The sequence below is a fragment of the Homarus americanus genome, unplaced genomic scaffold (assembly GCF_018991925.1).
Source record: "Homarus americanus isolate GMGI-L3 unplaced genomic scaffold, GMGI_Hamer_2.0 scaffold5589, whole genome shotgun sequence".
NCBI lineage: Eukaryota > Metazoa > Arthropoda > Malacostraca > Decapoda > Nephropidae > Homarus > Homarus americanus.
In genome coordinates this window covers 1311505-1328961 of record NW_024736650.1, presented here as the reverse complement: position 1 = coordinate 1328961, position 17457 = coordinate 1311505, and the positions used below count along the sequence as shown (strand labels likewise).

At 39.6% G+C, this 17457-nt stretch overlaps 1 protein-coding gene and 1 long non-coding RNA gene across 2 annotated transcripts in view; both read right to left on the bottom strand.

The window, feature by feature from the left end:
* LOC121872264 overlaps positions 1-10683 on the bottom strand; it is a 35388-nt gene extending 24705 nt beyond the window's left edge. Inside the window, exons 1-2 of the long non-coding RNA XR_006090064.1 lie at positions 10550-10683; positions 3602-3691 (exon numbers count right to left, since the gene is read on the bottom strand). This is a non-coding gene — a long non-coding RNA (uncharacterized LOC121872264). The remainder of the gene's footprint in view (positions 1-3601; positions 3692-10549) is intronic.
* Positions 10684-10886: 203 nt separating this feature from the next.
* Positions 10887-17457, bottom strand: part of LOC121872220 — a 157568-nt gene continuing 150997 nt past the window's right edge. The window contains exon 13 of the mRNA XM_042374887.1: positions 10887-10961. Coding sequence (XP_042230821.1) covers positions 10887-10961 — 75 coding nt within the window. The remainder of the gene's footprint in view (positions 10962-17457) is intronic.

Sequence of the window (17457 nt, the reverse complement as noted above, 5' to 3'; positions counted from 1 at the left end):
TGGGAGACGAGCCGTCAGGTTGAGCTGATCGGGGGGGGGGGTCTCCTTACAATTGACCTCGCTAATGTAGGGTCAGGTCTGGACTTTTTCTGAGACTAAAGTTGTTGTATAAATTGGAGAAATCTTCTGATGAATGCTTGCCTGTTAACATCGTTGGTGGGGCCGTGTGACATGAGAGGCTCTGGTTGATTTGTGGCCCCCTTGAGGGGCTGCGAGGGTTACCCTTACACTTGACTAATGTGAGGTCAGGTCTGGACCTTGTCTGAGATGTACTGTAGGTTATTGTGTAAATTGGGGGAGGGTCGGCAGGTGGCTCCTTCTGACTGTGTCTCTTACATATTTGTTGGGGCCGTGTGACATGTGGAGGGAAGATGGTTGATTTGTAACACCCTTGAGCAGCTGCAAGGTGTACCCTTACACTTGACCTGGCTAATGTGAGGTCAGGTTTGGACTGTTTCTGAGATGTAAGCTGTGGTCTGACAACCCATCACTACAATGGACTGTGGAAACTTGCTGGTTGAAGGTATTGTAACATCTTGAGGGAGTGAAGAGGCAGCACTGGTGGGGCGTGAGGAGACAGCACTGGGGGACTTCTTAAAAAGATGTCCAATTTAGACTGCACAGTTTGTTTTTCTTTTCATTATAAATTTCTCTGAAGCAAGCAAGTGCATCTTGGATTATTCTGTCAACTTTGGCATAACTCTCATAATTTTGATCCAAGCCGTCAAACATTTGCATTCCTTTATTAATTGTAGCAAATGCCTCTGCCATTTGTTTTACTGAAAACTTTTTGGGGGGGTGCAGGTTCTTCTTATACATTTTGTCTCTCTTCTTCCTCTGCAATTTTCTGTGCATCTAGTTCAATAAGATCATCGTTACTGAGCTCTTCTGCTACACTTTCAACCAACTGTTCAACATCTTCAATATCAACTTCTAACTGAAGCTGTTTACCTAACTCCACTATCTTGTTACTAATATCCGAAATAACTTCATTTTCATTAAATCCTCTAAAACTGTTCACACAACTTTTCAAGATTTTCTTCCATATTCCAGTCAGGCAATGTTTTGTAACCTGATCCCATGCTGCACTAATGTTCTTTATACATGACAAAACGTTGTACTCCTTCCAAAACTCTGAGCGTTTTCTCACCTTCAGTAGCAGCAACAGCCTGAGCGAAGGTCGTGCATAAATAATACGCTTTAAAGGCAGCAATAGCACCTTGATCCATGGGTTGGATGACAGAGGTAGTGTTAGGTGGAATGTACATTACCTTAACATCAGGGTGCATGTCGTCCAGGTGTGGTGGGTGTCCCGGAGCATTATCCAAAATTGGCAAAATCTTGAATGGAATCCGTTTTTGCAGACAATACTCTTTGCCTCGTGGAATGAAAAAGTCATGAACCAATCCTCAAACAGTGCTAAGGTCATCCAGGCTTTCTTATTACTGCAATAAAACACTGGCAGTGTGTGCTTGCTAACATGTTTAAAAGCCCTGGGGTTCTCTGAATGATACATCATGAAGGGCTTCAGCTTGAAACCAGCAACATTCTCCCCCAACAGAAGTGTAAATCTGTCCTTGAATGCCTTGAATCCTGGCATTGTTTTCGCCTCTTTGTGGATGTATGTCCGCTCAGGCATGCGCTTCCACAATAATCCAGTCTCATCCACATTGAATATTTGCTCAGGCAAATAATTCCCTTCCACAATCACATCATCTAACTCCTCCTTAAAAGCTTCAGCAGCACTAGCTGCTTCTCCACTCACCTTAACATTGTGTAGACTGTAGCATTTTTTTAAATCTATTAAACCACCCATGACTTCCTGTAAAGGTTTGCTCACATTTATCTCCTGCCTGCTCCTTCAAGCTTTGGAACAGGCTTCTTGCTTTAGCCTGTAAGGTTAGAAGGCTAATAATTTTTCCATATCGTGAATAGGACCTTGTCTTTTCTACGAAATTATAGTTCCCTTTATAGGTGTTGTTCCTTTCACTACATCACGAATACGTTCCTTGTCCTTCAGAATAGTGGATATGGTCGAGTGCGAGAAACCTAGGCCACGTGAGATTGTTGCTACAGTTTTTCCATTCTCATACTGCATTATTATCTTAATTTTCATCTCAAAAGTAATTACCTGTCTCCTTTTCTTTGGAGCACCACCAGCACTCTCCCTTGTACGCTTTCCAGTCATTATAAAGTCAATTAAATACGATAATAACGTAAGTTCACAGCGCAATCAGTATAGGATACGATAGCCAAACACCAACTAAGCGCTGTACTGAGTGAGTGTACCCATGCGGTGACCCAAACCACGCCACGCTCTCGCTCAGGACGGAAACGTTTCGGTATAGAAAATGCGCGCGTCATTTGAAAAAAATTTTGGTCACGACTGCAGAGGTCGTATATCCCGACGGTCGTAAGTGAGGATTGACGTAAGTTGGGTCAGTCGTAAGGCGGGGACTACCTGTATTGTTTCTCACTTTGATCTTTTTTTTCATTTTTGAATTTATTTATGGTTCTTTATTATTACTATTTTATTTTAAATTTTGAATTTTTTATTAAAATTTTTATTTACTATGAATTATTATTATTACATTTTCAGCCAAGACCCCGATGTGGGTCAGTGACTTGTGCCCAGGTGGGCTAATCCCCGTTAAAAAAAAAAAAATAATAATGCTATGATTGTTATTAATATATTTATTTGTGGAATTATTATTCCAATAATTATTTGTAAAACCTAAGTGGTCTCCCAAGGTAAAGCCTGACGACAGTCTACGTGGGTGTGTCGCTGAGAACTTCTTATGAAGAGTAATTCAAATAAAATAAAGTCTAAATGAATTATTTATGGGAAATATGTATTATGCATTCTTGGCCAACTCAGACACAAAGGCAAGCGGGAAAATCACCACTAAATGTGATTGGTGACAGTGAGCGCTGGATGTAAAAAAAACACTTTCCATTTTTTGTCTCGTCACTGGCAAATGGCGGGCGGCGCGTGATGATAGCTGTGTTTATTACCGGGGTATGTTGTTATTTTGCAGTACGTTAGACAGGTTTATAATACATTTTTATTATTTTAATATACCGGTAATCTTATTTTTATTCCAGCTTCCCAAACGTAAGTTTCAGTATAAAATAATTAGCGGTAGGACCGTGTGAGTGTTTTATGATGTTCTTCATCACCACTCTTGACACGCTAAACCACAATATGCAAGAGGTAAGAATTTTATACCTGGTATTTAAAACGACTCCTAATTTTGGGCTGATTTTTTTAAGGTTCAAATTCCGTCTTATAGGCCGTGATATACGGTAAATGTGGAGGGAAGGAGAGCGAGGGATAGGCAAGAATGACATGAGCGAGGTTGTAAGAAATGACAGAGTTAGGAGCCTGACAAGAGAGACTGCAAAAGACCATGCAACAGCAGCATGGAGAACTGCCATCATGTAACTGTTGCAAAGCCAGTATACAAGGGAAATGGCCTAGCTATACATCTCTCTATCCCAGTACATTTAATCTAAAACTTTCCTGGAAAATGGCAGAATATGAATGTATTGCAGCTTATAAATGATATCAATTATAATGAACAAGATACTACATGCTTACCTGTGAAGCTTCATCAATTATGCAAAAATCGAAGGTTCGTTTGGAAAACAGGACATGGTTGATTCCCAAGCATGTGGTGGCAACAACAAGCTGAAAGATGTAAGTTATTACAAAATAATAACCTTCACAGTTTAAAGTGTCTAACCCTCAACAGTAAAAGCAAAACATATATAAGTGACTTATTTCTATAAACACTAACACATTGCAAGTTTATGAGGTTAAATTTCTGAAGACCTCAAAAACTTATTACTCTGTATACTTCATACTTTTAAACCACCATTAATATACAACAGTATTTTGCTTTTGAATCTGCATTACTATCGCCATCCATACCTCACACATTCTTTAACTCTCTCAGCCTCGGAGCCTGAGGAGGATTTTGCTGAAAAATCATTGATTTTTTTTTTTAGGGCTCATTTCATAGCCATGGAATTGTTTTATTAATTGTAATGGGGTCTCTTCTAGCATCAAATTGCCTGAAAATTTGTATGAAACTATAAAAAATTTAAAATTCTTGAAATTTAAGCTACTTTTTTTTTAAGTACTATACGTAATTTGAAAAAGTAGGAAAATGTTTAGTAACATCTCGATTTTCATTCACATTTTCCTTGTATTATGGTGTTCACTGATATGTACTACTGTATATATCAAAATAAAGAACAAAGCTTGTAGAATATTGTGGTATAAGGAAAAATAATATAACACAAAACTCATGGCATAATTAAAGGGCCGAGCAGCGCACCCTCCTGTAGCTCTAATGGCCAGAACGACACTGGCTTCATGCTGCACTGCCACGCACACAATGACCAAGATGTTTGTGAGGAAGGTGATTAGGCCCACACAAAGAAAATGACAGCCATAGTTGTCAGTTTCACTGAATAGTTTCCGAGTTATTTGAAAATATAGCTCATTGGATGCCACGTTGGTGTTGCGAGGCTGAGAGTAAGTTTTTTCGCCTTTTATGTTCAACGCCACAATGGCGTCGTGCGAGGGTGAGAGGGTTAATAACCATTACAAGGCAGGTTAGAATTCCATAATCCACTTCCATATGTGCAAAAGCTTGGATGCAAGGAACTTGAAACGTCCACTGATGCTGGCCTCCATACCGACTGTTAAAGGGTTAAAATAAATAAAGTAATATAAAACAATGTTTTAAAACTAACACTCACTACACGGAGTCCCTGACTTATGAACGACCGACTTAAGAACCCCCGCCAATACGAACGTGGTCCCATAAGGTCAATTATTTTAAGAATCTGACATAAGAACAATTGCTTTGTAGTGTCAATGTACGAGAGCTAGTTTGTGTGGCATAGCAGCAAGGCGGAGCGGTGGGTGGGAAGTAATGCGTCACCCAGCCACGCGCCTTGAGGGAGCGTCAGTATGCAATCTGTATTATTTTTTGCCCTCATCATGGCTCCCAGACACAAACCTGATGCAAGTGATCGTAGTGCATCCAAGAAAAGGAAAACAATGGAAGTGAAAGTTGATGTAATTCAACATTCTGAAAAAGGCGATTGGAACAATTTTTTAAGAAACAGAAAATTCTTCAACATGTAAAAGAATCTACACCAATGCATTCAACTGTGATAAAAAAAAACTGGATTGTTAATTGATATAGTGCACATAAGATATGCGTTCCGACTTACGTACAGTTCCGACTTAAGAACGTCCTCAGGAATGAACTCGCTAGTAACCTGGGGACCCCCTGGTACTATGCAAAATCTATTGGGCATGAAAACTCATTGCCCATCCTCTCCACCATCAACAACATTGCCACCAGCATCCTTCCTTAGTCTAACCCTTCTCTCATAGCTATGCACCATTGCACCACTGTCACCTCACCTACTACATCACCATAAAACCTCACATTTTCTTATAAAGAATAAAATATTGTACAATAAAACAGTGTAACAAAAGTAGAGGAGTCAAAATCAAGAAAATGAATTTTAGCGCTGAGTCAAGATATGGAGCCCCATGATTTTTATCCATAAAGCCTTCAGGCCACTACCCAGGGTAATCTTTGACTAAGGGTGCACAGGAACTTGTTTCCCGGTCCGACTAATTACCCAACTGTACCCAAATGTAGCCAAATATAGCCGCAATGAAGTCAAATAATGGTCCTACATGAATGAATTGGACTGCTAATCACTTCTCGACTAGTATTTGGTGTCAGAAAGTCACAAAAAATTGGAAAACTTACTTTAATCTGAGTTAATAGATCGCGTGCATGTACCGAAGGAGCGAGGAATTACCCAAATGTAGCCAAATGTAGCCGCAATGAAGTCAAATGATGGTCGTACAAGCGTAATTCGGGCTGTGAATCACTTCTCGATTATTATTTGGGGTCATAAAGTAAAAAAAAATTGGTAAACTTAATTTAATCTGAGTTGTGTTAGGTTAGGTTAGGTTAGGTTAGGTTAGGTACATGCACTCGATCTATTAACTCAGATTAAATTAAGTTTACCAATTTTTTGTGACTTCGTGACACCAAATACTAGTCGAGGTTAGGTTAGGTTAGGTACATGCACGCTATCTATTAACTCGGATTAAAGCAAGTTTTCCAATTTTCTGTGACTTTCTGACACCAAATACTAGTCGAGAAGTGATTGGCAATCCGATTTATTCATCTAGGACCATTATTTGACTTCATTCCGGCTATATTTGGGTACATTTGGGTACATTTGGGTAATTAGTCGGATACCCTTGTTTCCTGCAGGGAACCTCTCTTTTTTCCAAAGTTCTGGTTCCAACTGACTCTGTAACTTTGAATTTAATTCTGAATACAGTACAGTATGTCTCTTTTTTTTTATTAGTTTTACTATACTACATATATCAAAACTTCCAAACCACTTCTGCACTCCCTCTCTTCCGACCTGATAACTCTATAGCTAACTCTCCCCCTGATAAAGCCAATCTCTTTGGCACCTTATTATCCTCCAACTCCACCATACAGGTAGATGATTTCAACTCTATCCCTCCTACTGAACCTATGCACTTCCTATAATCTTCACTCATAGGGTTGTTGGTGTGTTATCCAAGTTGGATGTGAGTAAGGCGCATGAACCGGACGAAATGCCACCTAGTGTTCTGTGAGAGTATTATGAATTACAGTGAACCCTCACTTTACGCGGTCAATTGAACCCACGGAGGCCCGTGTAAAGCGAGAAACGCGTAAAGTGAACAACATAACATATGGGATTAAATGAAATAGAGACCGGCTGACCCCCAAACTCCACTTTTTCGGACACAATACCTATGTTCTAGTAAAAATAACATCTTAATTTTATGATGGTACATGCACACAATTAATACTTAAGAGAAATAGAGAAATACAGTCGCCAAGTTAATGTCCATTCAAATAATAGACTCGACTCCCTCCCCCTCTTCTCACACTCCTGGCTCTTCCCTCTCTGAGAAATGTTTGGGGGGAAAACCACTAGATTTTAAGGTACAGTAATAAATAATACCTCAAACTAAAGTTAGGATAATATAATTGACATTGCTGGATTCCTTGTAAGACCAGGAATATTTTGAATATAAATGTCAAATAATTTGCACAAAAGATCATATATTTACTCAGAGTAAACAAAATACTTAAAGTAGATCTAAAATTTGTATGTCTAATGCAAAATCTATGATGTTTATATTCAAAATGATCATCAAATTGTAAGAATTCCAACAATGTAAATTATATTCTGGCCAGGTAATTTGTATGAATTTTATGAGCTAAAACAAATATCTTCAGTTAATAAAAAAAAAAAAATATTCTTCACGACACTATCTGTCAATCAAAGTACCCCACCTTGCCTCCCCCCCTCTTCCAACCTAGCCAGATGGTCGGTCGGTCCATCCCTCCCCCCACCAACTCTCCCTACCAGAGAAATGTGTGGGAGAAACCAGAATATTTACCTTTTTAGTAATAAATAATACCTCAGACTAAAGTTAGGATAATATAATTGACATTGCTGGATTCCTTGTAAGACCAGGAATATTTTGAATATAAATGTCATATATTTTGCACAAAAGATAACATATTTGCTCTGAGTAAACAAAATACTTGCATTAGATCTAAAATTTGTATGTCGAATGCAAAATCTATGATACTTACATTCAAAATGATCATCAAATTGTAAGAATTCCAGCAATGTAAAATATATTCTGGCCGGATAATTTGTATGAATTTTATGAGCTAAATAAAAAAATTATACTTCACCCGCGTATATGCGTAAAGTGGGAATTCCGGTTCTGGCAGGGTACCGCGTAAATGTAGAAACGCGTAAAGTGAAACCGCGTAAAGCGAGGGTTCACTGTATACTGTTTTGTTCATATTGTATTGTATAATTACTTTCTGAAATGTATGGAGCATCATTTTTTTTCTTTGTCAATTGTTGAACTGCCCCCATGGTTGATCGGACCCACGGTCCGCATTGTCAGCCAAGCTGTGGTGGCACCAATTGCCGGCCAGCCAGGGGAGTTGTATGCTGACTGGCATCGACAGGGGATCACTTGTAACCTTGTGAATAAATCCAACTATAACTCCCCATTTGATTGACCTTGACTGTTCTGAAGGAGTGTGCTGAAGTTCTGGCCCATGCTTGATCGCCTCTTTCACCTTTGCCTCAAAACCCAAACTTTTCCTTCTTCTTGGAAGCATGCCTCGGTTCAGCCCATCCCAAAGAAGGGTGACCATTCAAATCCCTCTAACTATCGCCCCATTGCCCTAACTTCATCCCTCTCTAAGATTTTCAAAACTATCTTGAACTCTCATTTTCTCCTGTCACCTTGAATGCCATTCTCTTTTGTCGGATCACCAGTATTGCTTTCGCCAGCCGAGATCTACTGGTGATTTGCTCTCCTACTGCACCTATTTTTGGTCATCCTCTCTTAGGCATTATAGGGAAACTTTCGTCGTGGCCCTCGACATCTCTAAAGCATTTGACAGGGTATGGCACAAGTCTTTGCTTTCTAAACTTCCCTCTTATGGTTTCTCTCCCCCACTTTGTTCTCTAATTTCTAGCTTCCTTGAGAACAGAATCCATGGCAGTTGTCGAGGAATCGATCTGTCACTCTTTCTCAACCAATAGCGGTGTACCACAGGGTTCTGTTCTTTCATCACTCTCTTCCTTCTTTTTATCAATGATTTACTTCACACTATGACTAATTCTATCAATATTTTATGCTGATGATTCTACTCTTCATTCTTCACATTTTTCCCTTCCCCCTAATTCTCAAACTAGATCTGTCTCTAGAGCTGATATCATTTCATCTATCGATGCGGATCTGTGCAGCATCTCCGAAAGAAGAGGTAGAAACTTGGTTGAATTCAAAAGTAATAAAACTCGGTACATGTATTTACTAATTACACTTTCCAAATTAGACGATCTCCCACCAATCACATTTCAGGAAAAAATCATGATGCCAAATTCTAAAATAGATATGCTAGGCCTCACCATTTCCTCTAATATGTCATGGAAGCCACACATCCACAACATTGCTAAAGCTGCCTCCCGAAAGCTGGGAATACTGTACAGATGCCGTAGCTACTTCACTCCTGAGCAGTTGCTTCAAGTATATAAGGGATTCATTTGTCCTAACTTGGAGTGCTGTTCTCATATCTGGGGTGGCTCATTTTCTGTCCAACTGTTAGATAGGGTGGAATCAAAGGCATTTCGTCTTATTAACTCTCCTCCTTTAGTTGATAATCTTTCTTCCCTTTCTCTTCGCTGCAATGTTACTTCACTGTCTTTCTTTTACAAGTACTTTAAGTGGCAATGTTTGGTGGATTTGGCATCCTGTGTACCGCCGGCAAGGCCGTGGGCTCGTAACACTCGTCTTGCCCGCGGTGCCCACCGTTTCTCTGTGGATGTCGGTCACACTAGAATAACCCGTTATAGTACACCCTTCTTTCTTCACACAGCCAAACTGTGAAATGCTCTACTTCTTGTGTTTCCATACTCATACAATCTGTCTCACTTCAAAAAGCTGGTTTTCCAGCATTTTCATTGTGTAGATAAATATAATCTTTTTATTTTCTATTTTTAATTTCCTTTTATTCTATTTTTTCACCCCCTAGGCCCTATTGTGGTTCGATGACCTGTGCTCGGGTGGGCTATTCACCGTAAAAAAAAAAAAATAAATAAATATAATTCTAAAATGCAAGTCAATGGGAAAAATAGCTTACCATTATGGAAAGATTTTCAGGAACGGAACCCTTTCATAACTTGGGGAATTCCTGTATTCACACATGACAAAGCACCCCTAATAATTTCTTATCCATTACTTTCTCAAACATATTTTGAGTAGAAAAAATGTATGTAATAATAATAAATAAGAGTATGTGTGCACAATGATGCCAAGGCAATGAGTAAGAGTACTATCATGTGGATAATGATGCCTATGGTAACTAATAAGAGCATGGGAGCACAATAATGCCTAAGATAATGACTAAGAGTATGTGAGCAAAATGATGCCTAAGATAATGACTAAGAGTATGTGAGCACAATGATACCTAAGATAATGACTAAGAGTATGTGAGCACAATGATACCTAAGAAAATGACTAAGAGTATGTGAGCACAATGATACCTAAGATAATGACTAAGAGTATGTGAGCACAATGATACCTAAGAAAATGACTAAGAGTATGTGAGCACAATGATACCTAAGATAATGACTAAGAGTATGTGAGCACAATGATACCTAAGAAAATGACTAAGAGTATGTGAGCACAATGATGCCTAAGATAATGACTAAGAGTTTGTGAGCACAATGATGCCTATAGTAATGACTAAGAGTACTATCATGTGGACAATGATGCTTATGATAAAGACTAAGGTCAACTTATGTGTGTGGTGGTACAGAATAATAACAATTAGGATAAAGGATATGTATAAAATAATTACAGAATACATTACATATAAATATAAAAATTTGATTAATTTATTACCTTACTCTGATAAAATTCAGACAATGATGACACGCTGTTAAGTCTGCGAGTTACAATCTCATCAGCAAATGACTTCAAATCAGAATGAATACGTGATATTCGCCCAAGACGGAGGAAATCAACTTCATGCATCTGAAAGACAATCACAATTAGTTTCAAGAAAACAAATCTTTTACTAACATACAATAAAATCTATCAACTCTGCCCACGTAAAATCATGACTTACACATGAAATAATCATGATATGTAACTTTAATGTCACAGTAAATTGTGACCAAACTATCAAAATCACAATGTTCAAACTTCATCCTTCATACACATCACCTATCTATATGAATTATGGGAAGGGATATTTACTAACAATCTTCTGTCTTATTTGATGCATATCTGTGTCAACAGGCATATGGAGAGCCTGTGGTCACAAAACATAAGTAGTATATACAGTAAACCCTTTGCATTATTTCACTGCACCCTATATATTTCTGTACTGTGCAGTCAAACTCTTAAATTTCATGGTGTAAGCCCCCAAAATGAATTATTTTTATATGAAAAAGAGTTAATTGGGTGAGGACAAGTGATCACCTGATGAGGAGCAAATATTTCCCACATTTCCCACTAGATGGTAGAACGGGCCTCAAAGACACTGATCATCAACCAGCATCTACATTTATCCACAACCAGAAGAATTATCATTCATGCCCATTTCTCCAAGTGAGTTAAATTAGAGTACAGGTACACCACTGATTTTCCAGGAACTGATGGCCCGGCACCTCCTTTAGTCCGGACAAAATTACGAGAAGGAATGTCCACCCTCCCAGCCAGGGTGAAGGTAGTTTTAGGTTTAGAGTTTTTATCTTATAAAATGTCACAAACTAAACTTAGCGGAATAAAACTTGGATTGTTGGAATCCTTGTAAGATAGTGAATAATTTGAGTATAAACAATATAAAGTTTGCACAAGAGATAAAAAATTTAGTCCTTTAGTGTAGTAATGTACATTTGAGTACAAGTTTTTCAACTTGTATTTTCAGGTAGATATATGTAATTTTCTTCATTTATTTTTACTCATTTACATGCACACACCATCCTAAATGCATATTGTGAAAAAAGTAAAAGAAATAATTGACCTAAGGGCAAACCTGTAATCAAATGTACTAAATAATTACTAACATTTTTATGTCTAATGCAAGTTAATCACTAAATTACAAGAATTACAGCAATGTAAGTTATATTCTGCCAAGTCAACTCAGTGTCATTTTATAAACAAAAAACTTCAACTATCTCTATATAACAGATAAATAAGTAGGCACTAGGTAACCTTCCCAACCTTCAGGCAGGCTGTGACAACAACACCTCACCTCAGCCTTCCTCTATCCTATCAGCCAGGGTGAAGGTGGTTTTAGGCTTAAAGTTTTTATCTTATAAAGTGTCACTGACTAGACTTAACAGAATATAACTTGCATTGCTGGAATCCTTGCAAGATAGTGATTGATTTGAGTATAAATATCATATAGTTTGCACAGGAGATAAAAATATTAGTCCTTTAAGTAGAGTAGTGTACAGTAGAACGTCAATATAACAAGATATACATTCCAACAGAGGTCGCTTTAAGCCAAATTTGCACAAAATCAAAGTGTTGTTTCAATGGAATAATTTAGTCTGGTACTTGAGAGAAACACAAAATACTAAAAAGACTGACAGTCTACCCACACCTCAGCCCATCTTCTAGAATAAACAAAACATTGTTTTTTTGTAGCATCATGTTAAAACAAACACTCATAAGTCAACACAGCTAAAATTATGGGACGTGAAATGGTCTGTTTACTAGAGATCAGCTGAGGGGAAGATGAGCGGGGTGGGAGGGGGAGGGAGAGGTGAGGTGATATGTTTGACAGTTGATGCCAAGGTCTAATGCTTATTTATTTATCAGTCCTTAAGAGTGACTAAGTTTTTCTCTTATAAAATGTCAAAGAACTGACATGTTTTAATTAATTTTATTACAAAGGGCTAAAAAAATTATCTCTTGTGCAAAATATATGAAGTTTATATTCATATTATTCGCTGTCTTGCAAGGATTCCAGCAATGCAAATTATATTCTCCTAACTTTAGTCTGTGATATTATATAACATAAAAACTGTAAGCCTAAAACCACCAAACCCTGGCTGGGAAGATGGGGAGAGGGAGGGAGGAAGGGGAGGTGACATGTTTGACAGTTACACCAAAGGTCTAGTGAAGTATTTTTTTTTTATTTATGTCCTTTAGAGTGAGTTTTTGTTCATAAAATGTCACAGAAGTGACCGGAGAGAATATAATTTACGTTGCTGGAATTCTCTTAAAACAATGATTAATTTGAATATAATCATACTATAGTTTGCACTAGACAAAAATTTTAGTAATTATTTAGTTCATTATTTTGAGTACATGTACAGTACAGCTTTGTCCTTAAGACAGTGTAGTGTGCCCAGAGAAACATGAGACACGAATTTTAAAATATGATGCACCAGATTGACTCACGCAAAATAGGAAAAATTCGCTTTAAATTAAAACATTGTCCTTAATAGTGGGTGTCGCTTTAAATCAATAATCTTAAAATTGAATCGCTTTAAATCGACATTCTACTGTACTTTTGAGTACAAAATGTGTACAGTAATATGTTACTCAAAATTATGGCTTTTCACATTTAATATTTGTTTAATTTAAGTTTCTAGTAGTACATGGTCCTTTGAGTCATGGGAGGTGTATAATTAGTGGATCAAAGGTGTATTGTTGAATTATTATTAAGTGACCTTGGTTGGTCTGGCAAAATGTATTATCCGGCAAGGCTTTGGAACCAAGGGTGCCGGAAAATCGGTGGTGTAAAATCAAAGATAAAAGTCGTGTCGCGGTTTTGTCCGAAGATTAAATTAATTTATGTAGAATATATATATCATATAAGCCAATTTATCAAACGACAAATGTCTTTCATTGTACCTGTACCTGTATTTCTAAATTAGCTAAATCTTCATGAAGAAACAAAACATAATTATTGACCACAGTAAACCATCTAAATAATGAAATTCCCAGTACCATAAACAGTAAAACATCGATTAATCACACTTCAATATATCAGAATTCATTTTTTCGGATTCTGAGATGCTCTGGCGCGTGCACGCACGCGCACACACAAAAACTTAACCCTCTCACTAATGATGACGCAGCTGGGCAATCAAATAACCATTTCGCTACTATAAACCAGACGCTCCCCCAGCTTGACGCAACCAAGCTCCCTGATTACCTGCCAGCCCCCTTTCCCACTGACTTAGTAGAAGAATATGAAGTAGCAAAAGGTCTGGACAAACTAAAGTTAAAACAATCCACCACCCCCATTGACTTACCAATGAAACTCTACAAGGAGTTCTCTCCGGAGCTAGCTAAACCCCTCTGCTCCATCATAAATGCTTCCCTCAGTCAAGCCAGATGCCCAGCTGACTAGAAGACTTCATATGTGTCACCAGTGCCCAAGTCAACCAGCCCACAATCCTTAAATGAACTATGACCCATTGCCATCACCCCAATACCTAGCTTAATCTGTGAAAGTTTCGTGTTTGACTGTGCTTATGCTGATATTGGACCTCATACTCGGTATGAAAACTCTCCTGTCAGCCAACTAGAAAAATGAAGGTCACCTTCATTGGTTTCACCAAGGCATTTGACCTAGTCGACCACAATTTAATCATTAACAAAGCTATAGACCTCGGATTTCGAAGAAGTCTTACACCATGGCTTACAGACTTCCTCAGTAACCGAAGCCAAGCTGTACGCTTTCGATGGTCTGTTTCCACCTTTCAGTCACTCACCTGTGGAGCACCCCCAAGGCACCAAGATGGGACCACTATGCTTCCTTATGCTTATCAATGATGCCCTAAAAGAAACCCCTGCTCGTTGGAAATATGTCGACGATTCCACCATTGGGATCAGTGTTAATAATTCTGCTCCCGACTATACAGCCCTCCAGGATTTATTGAACAGTCTCCAAAATTGGGCTGTGTTGAAAAAAAAAAAAACACACACACACACACACACACACAGTATTACCCCGGGATGCTCACTATATGCGGTGCGTGTACTCTTTTACGCGGAGAGCGGCTGGCGGTCGTCTCGCACCGCTCCATTTTTGGATTCAAACCTCCCGCCGTCTCTCCCGCCATGTTGGGTAAGCGGCGCGAGTAGGTTGCGCAGTGTATGTCTTTGTTGCGTTATCGGTGACGTCATATGACGTATCGGACTGTGATTGGGCCAAGCATCCTTACCTCTCTCCCCCGCTAGCTGTGATTGGTTTAATGTAATATGACGTGCCACGCCGCGGGAGCGTTCAAGCCCGTTGACCTACCCACCTCAGTTACACCCCTCCCGGCTACACCGTGTATATCGGTATCTATTGTTCCATAAGAATGGCTTCCACCGGACCACCACCACCACAACAAAGAAACCTTGCATTACCTGGACCCAGCCGCCCTAAGCAAAGAAGATACGACGTGCCCTAAGCTACGAAATTAAATACAAGATCATCCAAGAGTTAGAGAAAGGAACAAGACAGGTTGATCTCGCGCGCCAGCATCGTGTTAACGAATCTACGATCCGGACGATCAAGAAGGATGCAGCCAAGATAAAGGAGCACATGAACATCACAAAGTCTACAGGTGCTTCTATGATCAAGTATTGTCACAACAAGGTGCTTCTCAAGACGGAGAAATTACTTGTGAGCTACTTGATTCGTCAGGCGTGACGGAGCATGGCAGTGGACACGCGCTCAGTTAAGGAGTACGCACGTGAACTGTATGCTGCAGTGTCACGTAAGATGGGAATTGCAGAGCCCAAACCCTTCAATGCTTCCTCTGGGTGGTTGCAGAGGTTTAAGAAGAGGAACAAGATCACCAACATTAACATTGGTGGTGAAGAAGCTAGTGCTGACCGTGTTGCTTAATATCTGATCTTTTTTGGAAAAAGCTACCTTCCAAGACCTTCGTTGTCAAGACTGCCAGCAAGTGTTGGGGCCGGAAGTTGCAGAAGGAGCGCATCACCGTCCTGTTTACCACCAATGCCTCCGGTACCTGTAAGCTCAAGTTATCGGTGATCCACACAGCCCGCAAGCCACACGCCTACAAGAACATGGACATGACCAAGCTAATTGTCCACTGGATGACCGCACGTAAGGCGTGGGTGTTCTCTACTCTGTCCCTCTCCTGGTTTGATGACTGTTTCGTTCCCGACGTGAAGAAATTATGTGAGCAACAGAATGTTCCATTCAAGATTTTGTTGCTGATTGACAACGCACCAGGACACTCGCCCCTACTGTTGGATCATCACCCCAACGTGAAAGTGGTCTTCCTTCCTCCCAACACTACATCATTAATCCAGCCCATGGACCAAGAATTAATCTGCAATGTGAAAGCTGCATTCTCTGCAAAGAAGTTTAAGCTCCTGAACGACTATACCAACACCAAGGATGAGTTGCGTAACCTGGGTGACACCGATAGCAAGAGCGATGAGGACGAGGAACAACAGTTGGCAGAGCAAGAAGTTCTTGTGAAACACTTTTCGAGAAAATTTAACGTCAAGAAAGCTGTGGACTTCTTGGTAGAGGCATGGGATCAGCTGTCTGTAGCAATGGTTCGTCGTGCATGGAGACATATGTTGCAAGGTATTCCAGGTGGGAGGCAGAGTCAATCTGTGACTGGTGAGGTCCAGACTGTTGCAGTAGCAGTGGACCTTGCCAGAAAAGCTGCGCAGAGTGTTACAGCTAAAGGCTTCTCCAAGACCAACAGCGACGATATTATGGAGGTGATAAGGGATCCTATTGTGACTGCCGACGAGATGTTAGATGATGATGACATCAGTGAAGTGGCAGATGGTGCGTCATCCCAAGAAGAACGCAAGTTATCGCATGGTAATGTAAGGGGTGCCATCGAGTGTATAGAGAAAGTCAAGCTCCTCCTTTCCGGCAACCCTGACGATAACCGGTATGAAGTCTTCACTACCCAGCTGTTGCAGACTATGGACCCCTACATCAAGGTGTATCACGACAACATCAAGACTAGCTGTCAACAAAGCATTACTGAGTTCTTCGCTCGCAACCCACCACAGCAAACCCAAGCCAGTGATAGTGACAGAGACAGTGATGGTGACTTTGAAGGGTTTGTCAGGGAGGCACTGATAAGTGTGGATAACAGTGATGATGACTCACCTGAGAGCCAGTAGCCTGCCCTCTGCCTAGGAACCAGCCTCCAATCCCGCACGCCGACCCATCTCTTCTACTAATGTAAGAGCTAGACCTAACCTTGATTTTTTCTAACCTAACTTCCATTATATTATTCTCTTATTGATTGTTCTCTTCTATATTATGTGTGTGTGCTTACCATCATAAAGTTAAGATGTTATTTTTACTAAAACGTAAGTATTGTGTCGGGAAAAAGTGGAGTTTGGGGGTCGGCCTGGTATCTATTTCAATAAATCCCATATGTTATGTTGTTCACTATACGAGTTTCTCACTTTACACGGGCCTCCGTGGGTTCAATTGACCGCGTAAAGCGAGGGTTCACCGTATATATATATATATATATATATATATATATATATATATATATATATATATATATATATATATATATATATATATATATATATATATAGTTAAACTCACTTTAATTTGTCCTACATTCTGCTTTCGATCGCCACACTGGGCCTGCCAGAACCTAACGTGTCACATTACGTGCAGTCAACCCCATTACGCTGGAGTGTGTCCGCGCGACGCCATTTTAGATTCGACCCGGCCTCCCGCCCTTGCCTGCCTGTCCTGCAGTCAGCGCGATAAGGTTGCATGAGTGTGTGTCTTGTTACGATTATCTGACGATCGATCGGATCGGACTATT